Genomic DNA, 19,452 nt, shown 5'->3' with positions numbered 1-19,452 from the left:
ATCTCCTCCATAAACTTATCAAGTAGAATCTTAAAACCAGATAGATCTTTTGCCCCCACTGCTTCCCTTGGAAGGCTATTCCAAAACTTCACTCCTCTGATGGTTAAAAACCTTCGTCTGATTTCAAGTCTAAACTTCCTGGTGGCCAGTTTATACCCATTTGTTCTTGTGTCCACATTGGTGCTGAGCTGAAATAATTCCTCTCCCTCTCCTGTATTTATCCCTCTGATATATTTATAGAGAGCAATCATATCTCCCCTCAGCCTTCTCCTAGTTAGGCTAAACAAGCCAAGCTCCTTAAGTCTCCTTTCATAAGACAAGTTTTCCATTCCTCGGATCATCCTAGTAGCCCTTCTCTGTACCTGCTCCAGTTTGAATTCATCCTTTTTAAACATGGGAGACCAGAACTGCACACAGTATTCTAGGTGAGGTCTCACTAGTGCCTTGTATAACGGTACTAAAACCTCCTTATCCCTACTGGAAATGCCTCTCCTGATGCATCCCAAAACCGCATTAGCTTTTTTCACAGCCATATCACATTGGCAGCTCATAGTCATCCTATGATCAACCAATACTCCAAGGTCCTTCTCCTCTTCTGTTACTTCTAATTGATGCGTCCCCAATTTATAACTAAAATTCTTGTTATTAATCCCTAAATGCATAACCTTACACTTCTCACTATTAAATTTCATCCTATTACTATTACTCCAGTTTACAAGGTCATCCAGATCCTCCTGTATAATATCCCGATCCTTCTCCGAATTGGCAATACCTCCCAGCTTTGTATCATCTGCAAACTTTATTAGCACACTCCCACTTTTTATGCCAAGGTCAGTAATAAAAAGATTAAATAAGATTGGTCCCAAAACCGATCCCTGAGGAACTCCACTGGTAACCTCCCTCCAACCTGACAGTTCGCCTTTCAGTAGGACCCGTTGCAGTCTCCCCTTTAACCAATTCCTTATCCACCTTCCGATGTTCATATTGATCCCCATCTTCTCCAATTTAACTAATAATTCCCCATGTGGCACGGTATCAAATGCCTTACTGAAATCTAGGTAAATTAGATCCACTGCATTTCCTTTATCTAAAAAAATCTGTTACTTTTTCAAAAAAGGAGATTAGGTTGGTTTGGCACGATCTACCTTTTGTAAAACCATGTTGTATTTTGTCCCATTTACCATTGACTTCAATGTCCTTAACTAATTTCTCCTTCAAAACTTTTTCCAGGACCTTGCATACTACAGATGTCAAACTAACTGGCCTGTAGTTACCTGGATCACTTTTTTTCCTTTCTTAAAAATAGGAACTATATTAGCAATTCTCCAATCATTCGGTACTATTCCTGAGTTTACAGATTCATTAAAAATTCTTGCTAATGGGCTTGCAATTTCAGGTGCCAATTCCTTTAATATTCTTGGATGAAGATTATCTGGGCCCCCCGATTTAGTCCCATTAAGGTGTTTCAGTTTTGCTTCTACCTCAGATATGGTAATATCTACCTCCATATCCTCATTCCCATTTGTCATGCTACCATTATCCCCAAGATCCTCTTTAGCCTTAAAGGCTGAGGCAAAGTATTTGTTTAGATATTGGGCCATGCCTACATTATCTTTAACCTCCACTCCATCCTCAGTGTTAAGCAGCCCCACTTCTTTCTTAGTTTTCTTCTTATTTATATGGCTATAGAACCTTTTACTATTGGTTTTAATTCCCTTTGCAAGGTCCAACTCTACTCGACTTTTAGCCTGTCTCACTTTATCCCTACATGTTCTGACCTCAATTAGGTAGCTTTCTTTGCTGATCCCTCCCATCTTCCACTCCCTGTATGCTTTCTGCTTCTTCTTAATCACCTCTCTAAGATGCTTGCTCATCCAGCTTGGTCTACAACTCCTTCCTATGAATTTTTTCCCTTTTCTTGGGATACAGGCTTCTGATAGCTTCTGCAGTTTTGATTTAAAGTAATCCCAGGCCTCCTCTACCTTTAGATCCATAAATTCACCAGTCCAATCCACTTCCCTAACTAATTGCCTTAATTTTTGAAAGTCAGCCCTTTTGAAATCAAAAACCCTAGTTGTAGATTTATTTTTGTTAATCCTTCCATTTAGTTTGAACTGAATTAGCTCATGATCACTTGAGCCAAGATTGTTCCCTACAACCATTTTTTCTATGAGGTCCTCGCTACTCACCAAAATTAAATCTAAAATGGCATCCCCTCTAGTCGGTTCAGCAACTACTTGATGAAGGAATCCATCAGCTATCGCATCTAGGAAAATCTGAGCCCTGTTATTATTACTAGCACTGGTCCTCCAGTCTATATCTGGGAAGTTAAAGTCTCCCATGATCACGCAGTTTCCATTAGTATTTACTTTAATAAAGACATTAAAAAGGGCTCTATCCATATCCAAATTAGATCCCGAAGGTCTATAGCACACTCCAAGCACTATCATAGGAGAGGCTTTACTAGTTTTCTTCCCCAATGTAATTTTTGCCCACACGGACTCTGTCTTATCCATTGCATCGCTTCTTATTTCTTTACATTCTACCTCATCATTGATATACAATGCTACTCCACCCCCTTTACCTTTGTTTCTGTCTTTCCTAAACAGCACATACCCTTCAATACCTGTAGTCCAGTCATGACTACTATTCCACCATGTTTCTGTTATCCCTATAATATCTGGTTTCACTTCCTGCACCAGTAGCTCTAGTTCCTCCATTTTGTTACCCAGGCTCCTCGCATTGGTGTATAAACATCTTAATTTTTGCTGTTTGGCCTCGCTCACATTTTGTACCCTATTAGGCACAGTCATTCTACAGCCAGTATAACCTATTAGATTAGTATCCACACCGCCCTCGTTCCTTATATACATTCTCCTACCCACGGCTGTATCCTTTCTTACTTCGTCTTCTTCCCTCTCAATGCTAAAATCTGGCGTAGAGATTTCCTGGACATCTCCCATCCATCTCCCCCTAATTCGCAGTTTAAAGTTCTCTTTATCAGTTGTGCCAGCCTCGATCCTAGAAGTCTATTTCCTTCCCTATTCAGATGAAGTCCATCCCGAGAGAACTGTCCTCTGTCCGTGAATGCCTCCCAGTGGCCATACATCCCAAAGCCCTCCTTATAGCACCACTGCCTAAGCCATCTGTTGACAGTCATAATCTTGTCACACCTTTGTTGCCCTTCTCTAGGAACAGGAAGGATACTGCTAAAGATCACCTGAGCCTCAATTTCCTTAAGCATCTTCCCCAGTCTAGCATAATCTCCCTTAATACTTTCCAGCGAGAATCTAGCCGTATCATTTGTTCCCACATGAAGGATAATTAGGGGATTCTTTCCCGCTCCTTTTAGGATCCTTTTCAACCTCAGGTCTACATCCCGTATCTTAGCACCCGGAAGACAGCACACCCTTCTATTCTCAGGATCAGCTCTAGTTACAGGCCTGTCTATTCTTCTCAATAAAGAGTCCCCGATCACATAGACCTGCCTTTTCCTGATGACGGTGCTATTCTCCAGTCTCTCCCCTGTTCCCTCTGGCTGCAAGTTCTTTCCATTCCCATTTTCCCTTATAATCTTCTTCAACCCATCCTGTATCCTCCTGGGCTCATATTTGGTGTAGTCTCCCTTGACTCTTCCCCTTTTCCTATAGGACTAGCCTCTCTTCTCTTCTTCCTTACCCTTCCACCTTCAACAAGTACCTGCTGAGCCCCTTCTTCATTTTCCAACTCTGCAAACCTTTTCCTAAGCTCTATTTCTCCTTCACTAGCCCGTCTTTTCCTCTGCCTGGTTCTTTGAGTCACATGTTTCCACTGACCACTTTCCTCACCCAGTCTCCCCTCAAAATTCCCCAGCCCTGCTTCCATCTGTGAGTCTGAGCTTTTCCCTTCAGGTACCTCATATCTTTGCTCCATCATCTGCTCAAACCCCTTCCTAAACTCAACGAGACTTTCCGCCTGCATCTCCAAACCTCGGATCTTTTCCTCCATCAGCTCTATCAGACGGCATTTCATGCAGAAAAAACTCTTACCGGTTCCCCCCTCCAGGATCATGTAACATACCACAGCTTCCACATCCAGTCATCCTCAATGTGTCTTCCACTATAGGAGTCACTCCCACAGCTGCCTCTGTATCTGTCATCTCCTTCCCACCTAAATCCTGTTAATCTGGGAAACACAAGCCACACCAAAAAGACCACCTCCCCAGCAAAAGCAAACCCCAAACAAGCACCACAATCCAAACTCCCCTTCCAAAATCTAGTAACTTTTTATAAATATGGAAATTGATTGCAACGCCATCTTGGGAGTTCATTACTTGATCTTTAGCCATAAGGCTATCAAAGCAACTAATGCATGTCCAATTTGCCATTACTCTACTGTATAGTACAAAACAGTACAAATGCCAACAAAAGACTCATATGCACACAATATCCACACAGACAATTTTCTACAATGGACTTCATTTATCTATATAACATCTTAAATACACAAAAGTTCAAGGCAATCAACTTACAGCTATTCTAAGTCCAAAATAGAGACAACTTTCTTTAAGGATGATATACAAGCAAGCTTTACCCTTAGTATAATCAGTCTACAGTTTCTAGATTCAAATCTTTAACCACACAGCCACAGAAATCATCACTCCATGCCACCTGCCATTATAACACCACTTTCTAAAGAAATGCTTCAACTTCATTTATGTCTAAAGCCAAGGTATCTATTACTAAAAGAGGAACCAATAAACTAAGGAATCTGGACAAATTAAAACTCCTTGTTTACACAAGGCTACAGTCTACTGAAATAAAAGGTGAAATATATTTCTAAACTATTGTAAATTGATATTAAAAAAATCCTTCACTCATATTAAACACTTGTTAAAATATGTTTTGATCAAGGCATTAGAAAAATTATAAAACCTTTTTCTATTTTCCTTGTTTTATAAAAATTGAAAACAAGATTCTGAAATTAACTGCCTAGATTAAAAAACCTTGTCTCATCACTATTCAACTGGGTACATAAATGTTTGTAACTCACACAGTTCAGCTGAAACTTCTGCCAGACTAAATTTATTTATTTCCCTCCCTCCACCAAGAACGTTTAATGATAAAAATAAGGCTATTGGTAGGGTGAAGAGCATATCCTGTCTCATGGGAGTAGTTATCAGACTGCAAGGAAAATCCACTCCTCTTGTGATCTGCAGAGCAGAATTCTCTCCCTGGGAGCATGAAGGGCACTGTTGACAAATCACAGGAGGTAGCACTAGTGGGCCTGTCTGGTGCATAGATGGATTGTGGGGGTTGGGGTGGAACAAGTGCAATGGACACTATTGATTTCTTTTCACCATACCCTTTAGCAGTGTTCCCTCTAATTCAATGGTTCTCAAACTTTTGTACTGGTGACCCCTTTCACATAGCAAGCCTTTGAGTGCGACTTCCCTAATAAATTAAAAACTCTTTTTTATATATTTAACATCATTACAAATGCTGAAGGCAAAGCAGGGTTTGGGGTGGAGGCTGACAGCTCACGACCCCCCACATAATAACCTCACGACCCCCTGAGAGGTCCCCCAGTTTGAAAACCCCTGCATCTAATTTTTCCCACAAATGTGCAGAATGAATTTTGTTATGTGCACCAATATGGAGGTGGTGTGTGACACATCGCCTTCATGTTGATGCACATAGCAAAATTCATGTGGTGGGGTTGGGGCAGAGGGCTTCGGAGTGTGGGAGGGGCTGAGGCAGAGGGTTGGGGTGCAGGGGTGTGAGGGCTCTGGCTGGGGTGTGGGCTCTGGGGTGGGGCCAGGGATAAGGGGTTCAGGGCTGGGACAAAGGGTGGGGGTATGTGTGGGGGTGAGGGTTCCGGCTGGGGATGCGGGCTCTGGGGTCAGGCTGGGGATGAGGGGTTTGGAGTGCAGGATGGTGCTCCGGAGCTACGGTGGGGAGAGAGGACTCCCCCAGCTCTCTCTCCATGCAGCAGCACCTGGTTTGGGCAGGAGAGGTGCCTCCCCCTGCCGCAGCAGCTCCGGGGCTGGGGTCGCAGGGTAGGCGCCATTCCCCCGGCCGCGGCAGGTCCGGTCCGGGTCTGAGTTGGGGCCAGGGGAGAGGAGAGATGCCCCTCCTCCGGCCGCAGCAGGTCTGGGGCTCAGTTGGGGCTGGGGCAGGGGCGCCCCATAGGTGCCGACTCCGTTGGTGCTCCAGGGCTTGAGCACCCACAGAGAAAAATTTGCAGGTGCTGGCAGCCATGCTCCCACTTGCCCCTGAGTGCCTCTCACCTGCCGGCAGCCCCGCTGATCAATTCTTCCCCTTCCCTCCCAGCACCTCCTGCCCACCACAAACAGCTGTTTCGTGGTGTGCAGGAAGCTCTGGCAGGGAGGGGGACAAGTGGGGAAGAGGCAGGAAGGGGGTGGAGCGGGGGAGAGAAGAGGCAGTACAGGGACTTGGAGGCCTTGGGCGGGAGGGGTGTCAAGCACCTATGGTGTGCCCCTCCCCTGGCCGCAGCAGGGCGGGTTCCCTGAGCACTGCGCGGTGCTAAATAGGCTGCTGCATAACCACGCAGCTTACAGGGAACTTAGCCCTTTAGTAGCAACTTTCTATCACCTACTGTAAGGGAAATTTAAACTTTTATTCCACAGCTTCCCATGGATTACTCTGGTTGAACAGGTGCGTTAGCAACTATAAAGCAACGGTTTGCAACACCAAAGAGAAAAACATTAAAGATCTACGATTAAAGTAAGGACAATGTGATTTTAATAGCAGAGAGGAACAACAGCAGGAGACAGAAAGGGGAAAATAGGTCTTACCTGAACCTAAATGATGAACCTCTAGTAAAAAGAACAGGTTTAGGCTTTGGTTTGGGCTCCTCAAAAAGTCTGAAAAAGGCATGGTGTTCTACACAGATCTTCCAGAAAGATTTGCAAAAATCCCGACAGGCCATCAGGAATTCCAAGGTGTCCTGGAATGAATTCTAAAAGATGTAACAGCATTATTTACACGAGTGAGCAAATGAGAGAGAGCAACACACTGGACATATACATTGATACACTGATGCTATGCTACAAATTCTCTCTCCTGACTCATGGTCTCCTGGCCCAAGGAGCCCTCCCATTCATCGCAAGAACCTCCTATATACTCTGAGCAGGACTAATAAAGAGCAATTCCCCACAATTTTTCCTGTTGTCTCATGTAACAGACCTATTACAAGGCTCCTCAAATTATTTTAAGAATGCAATATACTAAATCAGAATAACCTGCGTTTTCTCCTCATTCTAGTTTATATTTCCACCCGCTGACACTTTACCATCCTGTGACATCCAGCCAGGAAAGAAGAAATGGATTTTACTGAATGGCAGCAGCATCCATATTTCTTTGAAGCACAGTGCTTGAATAAGACATACAAATATAAACTACAGTAACTTTTCTGAACTGTCATTTTAAAAGGAATGTCTTGCGGGAAGCCCTTCAACTAGCTTAAAGGGTCCTTTCCCTTTCCTGAGAAGCATTTAATCATTTCTGCTTCCCTACTCCTGCTTTAAATCTTTTCATTTGATTTGATACCAGCCTCAGAACATTTGTTTTGAGCACTATTACAATATACGCGACAGGATATATCTCAGAATTAAAAGTCCCTTCAGTCAGAAATATAGCTTGGGAATGGGGATCTTCTGACCATTCCCAGTACCATGGCAAAAGCGCTCCATCTTAGGAAACTGAAGATCACAACTGCACACCACAGCAGAGGTGCATATTCCCACAGTTAAACATCACTATCTCATCGATCTGAGGTTAATTATTAAGAGTGTGCACTACACCAAGTTCACTAGCTTTAACAGGAAGCCTCACCTACTCAGCATGGCATCGAGACAAACATTTTAGTACGTGGAGCCACAGCCATGGAAATACTTGATATCTGTCATAGACGTTCGATTCTTAGCTTCTCCGCTGAATTTGCCCAACATGGATGTCAATTTTAAGTTGGACACGAAAGAAAACGTAATCAAGGCACTAGCCCCAGAGATAAGTGTAAATGACCAATTAAAAAAAAATACCGTTGATTACAAGCCAGGCCACTCAAACATCTATTTTATTCGCCTCTAGGAATTTACCAGAGAGCCTCTCCTCAAATTTCTTTGAAGAATATCAAGGACTTACATTCACATCAGGCCGTAGCTTGATAAGAAAACGCTTCCTCTTGAAGCTCAGCTTTCGAACCTTAGCCCAGTTGAAGGCATTGATCTTGGTGTGACCCTAAAGATGACAAACCAAGTGAAGTCATATTACAGATTAAATGAAGAGTTTAAGTATTCCAAGCATGTATCTGTAAGGTAAATTTGACAGATATCAAAAATACTTTTGCATAATCACTGTTTAAAATATATTTGCTTGTAATGGTGCTATTACTAATTGTTTAGACTCCAAACCCATAAACACTTACACACATTCCCAATTTAAGAACATGAGTAATTCCACTGAACCCAAGTACTTAAGAACATGCGTAAATGATTACAGGATTGGGTGCCTTATATTGCAGTAGTGCCTACATACCCCAACGAGGATCAGTGTCCCCAGGTCGACCCAGATGATATTACAGTACAATCTTATTAAATGTTTTACTGTATGAGTTATCAGAGAATTTTAAAAACTACTCCATTGCTCACTACAAAAACTTACAGACTATTTTTATCTGATAAGTAAAATCAGCATCCCTTTAAATATCTCCTCTTTCTGGAACAAAAATGCAGAAGTAAGCAGTAGCAGTATTAATCTTTAACATATAGTCATAGAAGTAAAAGGAAAACATAAATTACTTGACAGTGTTTATCTGATGAGCCAAAAAAATGCCTTTTAACGGTGCTCAGGAGCAATATGTCAGGAGCTATGAGTCATGCTATGCAAGGCTTTGTGTATGTTCACAATCAGATTGCACCATTTGAACAGAACATTGTTTTCTAATTAACCTATGCTAAAATTAGAGGAAGATTTAAAGTGTTAACTATTTCCATTTAGTAATAAAAACTTAATTACTAATATCCTTATAAACCTGCTTATGAGTTTCTTATGTTTATAAAAGCAGTTTCTACTGGATTCCTAGATGTACAGAACCATGTTGCTTTGTATCTGCCACATCAGACAAACATACAAGCACTGATGCTGTGATGATGTTTGTTAGATCAGCCTACTGTCCAAGAAAGTTATATTAATGTCAATCATCTCCGCTAGGAAATTCAACAGCACAGCAGATGGGTTCTAAAAAAAATTCTAGTAAAAATAAACATTTGCAGTCAGCATTTATGTGATTTGTGAATGAACCTTTATTTTCCTTTTTTTATTTTAAAATCATTATAGTTTATTTTGCTCACCTACAACATCAATAAAGGAGAAATTTAGGGCCAGTTCTGCATGAACTCTTGTGCCAAGGAATCTAATGGACTACAGTGGGTCTCGGTTGACTGAAATGGGTAAGAGCCTGCACAGAAAGATTTTTTTTGCACGATTCAGAGCCTTAGGGATTGATCCTGCAAATGCTCAATATTGAGAGTAGTGCTTCCTATCATGGGGAGTCCCACTGTACTACAGTCAATGGCCGTTGTATTCAATGTCTTTCCAGGATCAGGCCCATGCCCCCAGAAGTTTTAACTGGATCGGCTTAGATGGACCCCTATACATGCAGAGACCCCGTGAAGTGAGTGATGTTTTGCTGAGGTGCAGGGATCCTCCCACAGACATCTAGCTGAAGGATTAGGGCCTTAATTTGTAATGCTTCCTACCACTTTAAAACAAGGCTAAGGAAAATTTGTATATAGTGGACATGGCTGCTCACATGTGTAACTACTTAGTCTATGTTCTTTTTTAGCAGCTTTCAATGTTCTTAGGCAGTGGTTCTCAACCAGGAGTACGCGTACTCCTGGGGGTACACAGAGGTCTTCCAGGGGTACATGAACTCATCTAGATATTTGCCTAGTTTTACAACAGGCTACATAAAAAGCACCAAAGTCAGTACAAACTAAAATTTCATACAGACAATGTCTTGTTTATACTGCTCTATATACTATACACTGATATGCAAGTACAATATTTATATTTCAATTGATTTATAATTATATGGTAAAAATGAAAAATACGCAATTTTCCAGTAATAGTGTGTTGTGACACTTCTGTATTTTTGTGTGTGATTTTGTAAGCAAGAAGTTTTTAAGTGAGGTGGAACTTGGGGTACGCAAGACAAATGAGACTCCTGAAAGGGGTACAGTAGTCTGGAAAGGTTGAGAGCCACTGTTCTTAGGCATTCCTTCAATTGTTGATCAAGTGATCAAGTTGTGAGTTTACTGACATTTTCTATTTGGATACGTGTGCAGTTTTTTGGTGGGATTTGTTTTTTATTATTCTTAAAGTCTCCCCATTGGAGCTGCTGGCTCAGAGATGATTTTTTTTTTTAAAAAGGTCTAGAAGATGGATTTTTTTATTTTGAAAAAAAGGCTTGAAACTTTTGAGTTTCTTTCAAAAATTGAGGTTTTTGTTTTGCCTTTAAAAGGAATAGTTATTTTAATAATTGCAGTAACCCAAGTTTTAAAACATATTTTACTCAATTTTTTAACCCTCAAATTTGATGCAGAGATAGGGTCAGATGTTTTGGGCCAGAATGTCAGCTTGTCAGATAGGCCTATGAAGTTGGGGGGAGGAGACAGGAGGAAGAAGCTTGCTGGACTGGGCAAAGGTAGAATGAAGAGATTGCTGCAAGGCCCTGACTGGGAGAAGCAACTAGGGATGGACCTAGATTATGCAAAGCCCATACAAGGAACTCTATGGAGAGCCCCCATCTAGTTCTCTCCCACCTCTTCCTGACCCCCTCCCCCACCTCCAAAAACTCACTACTCCCAAAATCTGCTACTTCATGCCTGCCTGAGACCCTCCTTCCCTGTTTATGATTAAGGCTGCGAGTCTGTCACAGAATTAGATTCCATGACTTTCTGGGACCTCCGGGACATCTGCAGCTGGAGCTGCAGGTGTGGCTGACCCCAGGGTCACCACAGCAGCTGGTCCTGGGGCTAGCCACACTGGCCGCTGCTAGGGGGGCCCCGGGCCAGCCGCACCTTGGCAGCACCCACTGGAGCAGGGGTCAACTGTTGGCCTCTGGGGCCTCCCAAAGCAGTGACCCCCTAGGGCCCCCCAGAGCAGCTAAGATTTAGTCAGGGGCATTTATAGTAAAAGTCATGGACAGGTCACGGGCCATGAATTTTTGTTTATTGCCCATGACTTGGCCAAGACTTTTACTCAAAATGCCCATAACCAAATCTTGACCTTATTGATGATGCCCTGTGGCCTCAGGTAATCCACCTCAATGTGCATCAGGGTAACGAGGAGCTGTAGTCAACATGTAGCTTTCTGACCATAGATCAGAGGAGAGTAGTTAGGGAAGTCAGTCTCTTCAATAGCTGGCGCTGGAAACAGACAGGGCTATGGGCTGGAAACAGAGGGTGGAGATCTAGCTGCTAGGTTAGGTGTGTGCAGGTAATAAGGGGACCCTGGAAATGTGGGACCTTATGCAGTCACAAAGGTCTAAGGCCAACATTGCAAGCAATTCTGGGAGCATCCTGAAATTTTGGTGGTTCTGCGTGCGTGCTAGTCAATCTTCCCTGAGGGTGGCTGTAAACCAAACTAGACACATTTCACACAGAGGCTGCACCACTGGTATAATAATTGCTTTTGCTAAAAGAACAGTCTGTTTTAAAGATTAAAACCATGATCAGAGCAGCTCTAACCTGAAAAACTAGAATGCCTGTGTTGGCAACTGCCAGGTTGATCTTTGTCCCTTCCCTGTCCTTTGCTGGATGCAACCGGATTCCATACATTTCCAACCGACGGGCAATCTCTAGTAGCTGGAAATCTGATTCTGCTGGTGTCTGTCCACTTTAGAAACAAAAATGAAAAAAGAAAAGCCAAGAGACTTGAATTCTCCACAACTATTAAACTGGAATCAAATTACTTCTTTAAGGAGCAAAAAGAAATTTCATCATGGAAACCGGTTCCTGTTAATTAGATAATATCCATACGGCCACTCCAAGTCACCCAATCTGTAGCAGCTAGAACAATAGCTCTGTTCTCAAAGACCAAGATTTTTAAAAGCAAATAGTGATTTTGGATCCCTCAATTTTTGGGGCCTAACTTGCGATACCTCAAAGAAGCCTGATCTTTTCAAAAGTGTTGACCATCCATCTTCTGAAAATCAGGCCTATTTATGGTGTCTCTAGTTAGACACTCAAAAATTGAGATATCCAAAATCACAGTCATTTACAAATGTAATGTCTATCTGAAAAAGAGCCCATATCTCCACTAGGAGCTCCTTACCCGTGTATCTATACCGGTATACTACGACAGCAAAGGATTCCTAGCGGTGTGCTTTGTACTGTTATAGTGAAACCACCCATCCCTGAATGAAACAAGCTATACTAGTAAAAGCACAGCTTTGTCTGTATAGCTGCCTCTACACTAGGGATACTGCTGGCAAAGCTATGTGGCTCAGCTATTTATACCCTTAACTGACAAAGGTACACTCGCACAAGTCTGCACTGTAGAGCTAGAACTTGAAAGAGCCTCCTTTAGAAGCAGAGAGTTATTGGATTGTGACCAGTTTTCACTTAAAATACAATTAAGTAGGGAAACAGAGCTCTGGGCATCAGCTTTTAGCAATTATAACATTGCTATATTTTCTAAAATAAAAGAACATATTACAGTTAACATGTTTTTATTTTAATCAGATGTTCCCCGCTGATGAAGTAAGAGGTCCCCTACCATGGGCATACCACCTTAAAAGCACAAATATAGATGCTCTTTCAATGAAGAATTCTAGCTCCCAAATTATAATAGTGTGTGAGGGCACAAAAACAGTCATGTACACAAAGCATTTTTGCTGGTTGATTGCGTGCATCTTCAACCACTAACTCTAACACAATTTTATATACATTATTCCAACAGAACAGTAAATTATATGGTTTACTGGGCTCATGAAAATAAAAGATTATATGAATATTGCCTACTATATAATTGGGTAGGAGAAAGAAAATGTGCAAAGGAATAAGATGAAAGACATTGAGGGCAGTGAACATACATTTTGGGCACCATAAATGTTAAATTCTTCATATTAAATCATACAGTCCTGATTAACATAATTGCTGTTACAAAACTCACAAACAATAAACCCCAAACCTCACTTGTTCAAAATGCAATGGCTTGAGTTCCGAATGGTTCTTAGAAGCAGAAATTCCTGCCATTCTGCTCCTAACTTATCCTCAATCTCCTAACTCCCTTCTAAGACGCATCTTTTCTTCAGGTTATATGTTACCTAATCTCCCATTTCTATTCAGAGAACTTCTCAGATTCCCCCCGGCTCACAAGCTTCCCCTGAAATTTATCTTTTGAGCCCTTTGACAGCCATCTATGGCAGTGAAAGATATATTCAATGACCTTGACCTCAGTGAGACTACTGACACAAGTATCTGCAGATCAGGGTCATTATTTACAATTGTATTTGCATGCACAAAACTGACAATGAATTCTTTTGTGTGAAACAGGCTGAAAAAATAATTGACTGCTAGAAAGAAAATCAAAATCAACTGATGCTCTTTAAACATCTTGTATATTGACATGAAAGGGCAAAAAGTAACTAAGTCATAGGCCTGAAAATCTTTTATAGCTAAAGCTCAATATATATAGCTAAAGCTCAATTCACAGTTAGAATTACATTGAAGGAAAGGAAAATTAATAAGAACAAACGCTGGGACTTGCATATGATTGCGATGAAATTCCATGATTTTGTCTTCTAGTGTTTCTTGTTGAGGTATATACTTGTTCTTCACTAAGTGTTCACGGTCTATGGTTTCATCAAAATCCCCAATCTCAGCTAGAGAGAGACAGAAAAATCAAAACCCTGTGTTTAATTCAGACAAGCCAAAAGAAAGAATAATAAAAGTATGTTTGTCCACATCTGCCACATTGTTTCATAACTCATTTTCATTATTGTATGTTCCACATATTCCTTATCTTTATAGGTAACTGAAACAATGAAAAGTAGCCTAAGAGTAAGGGTTCTCCCATTCCCCACAACCCTATAAGAAGATTTAAAAAAAACAAAACAAAATGAAATAATTTCAAAGATATATTGATTTGGGTGTGTGATAAGGATTGGTGGAGGGGCTTCAATTTGCTGATGAACATTTCACTGGAGCATATCAGCTTCTGTCAAGCTCATTGTGGCACTCAACACAAAACTTCATTTCCTCTAGAACAAACGTTCATTTCTTTCCCTGAACTCCACCCCCAAAATTTTATGCAATTATGCATTATATCAAATTCGAAGACAGACATTTTTGAGGTGGTTTCTTTGTTTTTAAATACATACATATATTGCAACCCAGAGATTTATAAAGCATTTGTCTGTTTTGTATTTTGCAGTACTTCAGAACATCCAGTATTTTTCCTTTTTTCTCTGGCTTAGTGTTACATTTTGTTTCTGTGAACAGAGTTTAATAATAAATCATTTCTCAGACTGAAGTTGCCCCCAACTGCTGCAGTTTTGTAAGTACAAGCATGCAACAGTTCGCTATGTAACCTACTTTTCAGCTCTGCCACATTAGTGGGAAGTTACTTATTTTTCGCAATCTACATATGGGAATCAGAATATTTAATAGCATGTTGCCTGCTACTCTATCATACATTATTTACATGTTTCTGCTATCAGTTTCTTTGTAAAATGATATCCCCTCTGCCCATTATTATCCCAGAGTCCTAGGAACAGTACAATGAATGAAGGCTCTTACTGATCTTTGTCCAACCCTCTGTGAAAGATCAATACACCCCAATATCCAAGCTGTATAGCTTTATTAATCTTTTATACCTAACTAGGTTCCTTACAAAGAGACTAAATTAAAATCCAGGGATCATACGCAGACGTTGAATAAATTCTACGACTTCCACCTCTGAAAAGAATTAATAGATATGTTAGAAGATCATGCCATCTGTTCCATCAGTTCCTCGATACTCTACCTCTTTCCACTGCTGAATACTTTAAAAAGGAGAATCCTCCTGCACAAAAAGTCTGCTGTTCCATATTACTAACTCCCCTTTCACTGAGGCCATGTCTAAACTACGGGTGCTACAGCTGCGCAACTACAGTGCAGCAGCTCTGTTGCTGTAGCACCATAATGCAGGCGCTTCCAGTTCCTATTGCAAGGGAAGGAATTTTTCCGTCACTGTAATCTGGTAATCCACCTCCCTAAGGAGCGATAGCTAGATTGATGGAAGTATCTTCTGTTGACCTCTTTGCGTCTATACCAGCACTTAATGTCAGTGTAACTACAGTGCTCAGCAGAAGTTACGTAGCTATGCCGATCAACATTTGAAGTGTAGCTCACGGCTCAGGTTTCTATTTTGTCCCCAAGGTCATAAATCTTGAACTTTGAACTTAAAAGGAAAGGAAAGATGTTTAAGGAAGAAAGACGACTGCCTATGACTATCTCCATAACATCATGAAAATTTGACATTAGTTGATCCAGGCTCTTCTGAAAATATCATTCACATTTTACTCATCACCCATGCAAGTGCTTAAAATTCCCTTTTGTGGGGCTTTCCTAAAGCCCTACATTCTTTAAACTTCAAGAGGCCAAACGTATTGCAGCCCAACTATTCTCTCCCTGCAGCCATATGATTTCTGCCACTTGCACTGCATCTACCACCCCCAAATCCATTTCAAATCACCCTCTAGGGCTTCCAAAACTCACCAGGACTGGTTCGCTCTGACCTCATATCCATCTACTTCTCCCCCTTCCCTCCCCAGTCTCCTATTTCCATCTAAGACTCCTTTCTAGTGTTTCTCTATGGATAGGGCTGCACTTTCTGGAGCTCACTTTCCCTCTGAGCCATTCCCTCTTTTATTACCTTCCTGATCATTTTAGCCAAAGGTTGATTTTTAACTACACCTCACTCTTTTCTTACCACATTAACACATGGTTCCTTTCTCTCCTTGCTGTAACTAGCCTGAAGTAATACTTCTAGTATCTCTAATTACTTTTACGTTTCAACTCTTCTCTTTTTATCTGCTCCCATTTTTCCTTTCTACATGAATCCAATTACCAAAGCATATGCAGCATACTCTGTTCTAACATACTTTCTATTGTGTTCTGAGATATTTTATGTAGCATCTTTCATATGAAATAATCTGTTTTGTAAGATATATGTTAATTTTAATATAATCCATTTGCTGCTCTCAAAATAGGATTTTATATTAAGAGCAGGCTGTAACATCAGTGAAGATCCTCTGTGACAGGTACATCTTTAGCAGGGACTCCTGGAAACAGAAACCCATCCTTCAAAGACCCGTTATGCAGAGGTGGATGCACACAGCATGATGATACGACGCCATTCTTCACCTCTTGCCTCCCTGCTCTTTCCGCTTTTATATCATTGCTGTCAGCAGCTGCTGATTTTATATTTATTCAGAAAAATACATCAAATAATTTTTAGCCAATAAATAAATGTCAGAGACCATTTAAATACATTATTGAGTAAAGCACATGAGATCCCATTATAGGAACTATCAGGGCCAATTATCACCGAAAACATTTTAGGAGATACAAGATATCTTCAGCGAGAACTATAGTCACATGCGGTATTAGGAGGGCTTGCAAGTACAACAAATTTGGAAACTCTACTATTACACTGGGGAGGTAAGAATTACACAGGATTTTGGTCACTTGTAGATGGGAACAGACAATATTAAACTCTAGTCCATTAGAAATAACATGCAAGTATAATATTAAACACAGTTTAGGGGTTCCTAAATCAGACTCTTATGTGTTAATTCTAAACATAATAGACAGATCCAGGACTAGGGAAAGAGAAATAAATCCCACTCACATCAAACTCTACCAGTTTAGGATAATACAAAGGGTTTTGGAATCTCATTCCCTCAGTGACTGAGCCTCTTTCAGAGCACAACTTCCTAATATTATACAGGAACCTACACATTTTTAGCATACAAGACATTTTTAAAATGTTCAACTTGTCAGAAATGAAGATTCTGTCTAGACTAGGAGACTCTATAGTTATTAAAGATCTAGTGAAATAACATTATCAGAGGCAAAGGAGTGAAACTGGTACAATTGAGAAAAGGGATTTTTAGTTTAAAAACTGTTTAAAACTGTCTTATTTTTGTTCATAACTATTTCACTGCAATGACTACTTAACATTTTGAAAAAAAAAAAAATCTTTGGTACAGATTCACCACCACAAACCTCCAATGTAGGTGGAGAAACTAACAATATACAAAATACATTCTCTGACCACCCTGTCTCCAATATAAGACATCCACCAAAATCAATGTAACCAGAGTTAACAGTTCTGATATTTCTCAGGTTAAAAAAAAAACAAGCAGAAAATTTGTTTTTAAAAGGAAATACAGACACCTTTCACGTATTCGTCACATATAATAATAAAAAAATCCCACAAGCACAATTAAAATGATAATTTTATATATATAAAGCAATATGGAAAATCCCATCTAGTTTAATCAACACCCAAACCTTCATCTGCAGAAAAGTCCTAATCAAATGTTATTTAAGACTTTTTCAGTGAAGAAAAAGAACCTGCTTCTTCTAGCAATTAAAAGACACTATTTCATACACCACACTCTTAGTCTGGCAGGAAAGAGGAACAGTTCACTAAGGCTCAATCAATTTAGGTTTTTCTGTTCCTTAGCAAATCTCTTTTTAATGATGAACAGGCTAAAAGAGTAAATATCTTACTCCTTGCTGGTGATGACAGATCTCTCATCTCGTTCAAATTGCTCTTAGCATAGCTTTAATCCTATGGATCATTCTATCCTACTTAGTCTTCTTGTTATAGGACTGCGCAACTTATCTTTCCTTGTTTAAATCCTAAATCTCCAACCAACTCTTTTCTATTTCCAGTGAGGGCTTTAAAATAGTTCCCGCTCCACTGCAAAATCCAGCCTAATGACAGGTCTTTGAAGTAGAGGGGAAGGAGAATGGGTAGTAGAGCACCCATAGGAAGAAAGTATGTTGATGAACTCAAGTTACTTTACAAGTAACCAACCTCTCTTTCTTTGAGAAACTGTCCTTATGGGAGCTCCACTTCACCTAACTCCTGAGCAGTGCCCAAACTGAGACAGTGGGTGCTGAAGAGTTCTATCTAGTACAGATTGGACAACAGACATCCAAAAGGCTGCATCAGATCTGGAAGCATGCCCTATGATGTAGTGCTGGGGAAAGGTGTGAAAAGATGATCAGGTGGCAAATTTACAAACGACTTTGATGAGGACATTCTTGAGCAAAGCAATAGAGGTGGACTAGGGTTATGGTGGAATGGCCAGTCACCCTGGAGGAAGGATGCACATAAGAGAGTTCACAGTAGGATAAAATACATCCTAAGACCCATTTCGGTAGTCTTTGGGCAGAAATAGGGGGTCCCTTCATTCTGTCTGCAAAGGAAACAAAAAGTATAGAAGAGGCTCTGAAGGGTCTAATTCTTTCTAGATGGAAAGCTAGTGACCTCCTGACATCCAAAGTGTGTGGACTAGCATCTTATCTACAGTTGTGCAGTTTAGAAGATGGGTAATTGCATGTCCTGATTAATGTGGAAGTCTGAGGAGATATTGGAGAGAAAATGAGGATGTCCCACTTCGTCCCAGTAAAATGGTGGGACATCCTCATTTTCTCTCCAATATCTCCTCAGACTTCCACATTAATCAAGACATACAATTACCCATCTTACATCCTACAGTGTAAGGTCGATCTGCCGTAAGGGCTAAGAATTTCCCTACTCTTCTAGCTGACATAATAGCTCTGTGAAAAGAGGATTTCAAGGATAATTGCAGGAAAGAGCACTCTGCTAAGGGCTTGCAGGATGGTCTCATCAGTGCACTGAGATAAGATTAAGGTCCCAAACTGGAGTAGGTTAATTTATGGAAAAATGTTGGCCAGTCCTTCAATGAATCTAGAGGTTGTAGGATGTGCAAAAACAGAACACACAACAGGTAAGTTGGAGGCTGCAACAGGTGACCTGGATGGACTCAGTGACAAACCAAGTTCTTTAAACTTAACAGGTAGTCTAAAATGTGTGTTTAGTGGGAATCAGAGGGAGACAAACCATGCTGGATGCACCTGAACTGGAGTGGTTTCTATTTATGAAAATCTTCCTTGCGGATGGTTTCCTAATGTTCAACAACATATTCTGCACTTCAAATGAGCAATCCATTTCTATGCCCAGGAGCCAGGCCTTAAAAGGTAGTGTGGAAAGATTGGGGCAAATAGTTTTCCCTGATTCTTTAGTCAGTAAATCTGGATATCTCAGTTACTGAAAAAGTGACCGGTGAATCAGATCTGGGAACCATACCTGTTCAAGCCAGGAGGCCACTATCAGGATGATTTTGACTTCACCTGCATTTTAT

At 40.7% G+C, this 19,452-nt stretch overlaps 1 protein-coding gene across 7 annotated transcripts in view; it reads right to left on the bottom strand.

The window, feature by feature from the left end:
• The window catches only part of FARP1 (FERM, ARH/RhoGEF and pleckstrin domain protein 1), a 360,795-nt gene that overhangs the window by 89,047 nt on the left and 252,296 nt on the right, over positions 1-19,452 (bottom strand). For all 7 annotated transcript variants that reach the window (XM_038415957.2, XM_038415977.2, XM_043504705.1 and 4 more), the window contains exons 7-10: positions 13,776-13,890; positions 11,753-11,900; positions 8,145-8,240; positions 6,797-6,960 (exon numbers count right to left, since the gene is read on the bottom strand). In XM_038415957.2, coding sequence (XP_038271885.1) covers positions 6,797-6,960; positions 8,145-8,240; positions 11,753-11,900; positions 13,776-13,890 — 523 coding nt within the window. The remainder of the gene's footprint in view (positions 1-6,796; positions 6,961-8,144; positions 8,241-11,752; positions 11,901-13,775; positions 13,891-19,452) is intronic.

Source organism: Dermochelys coriacea, chromosome 1 (genome assembly GCF_009764565.3).
Source record: "Dermochelys coriacea isolate rDerCor1 chromosome 1, rDerCor1.pri.v4, whole genome shotgun sequence".
Lineage (NCBI taxonomy): Eukaryota > Metazoa > Chordata > Testudines > Dermochelyidae > Dermochelys > Dermochelys coriacea.
The sequence above is the reverse complement of the archived record's forward strand: the minus strand, read 5'-3'. Positions and strand labels throughout refer to the sequence as shown.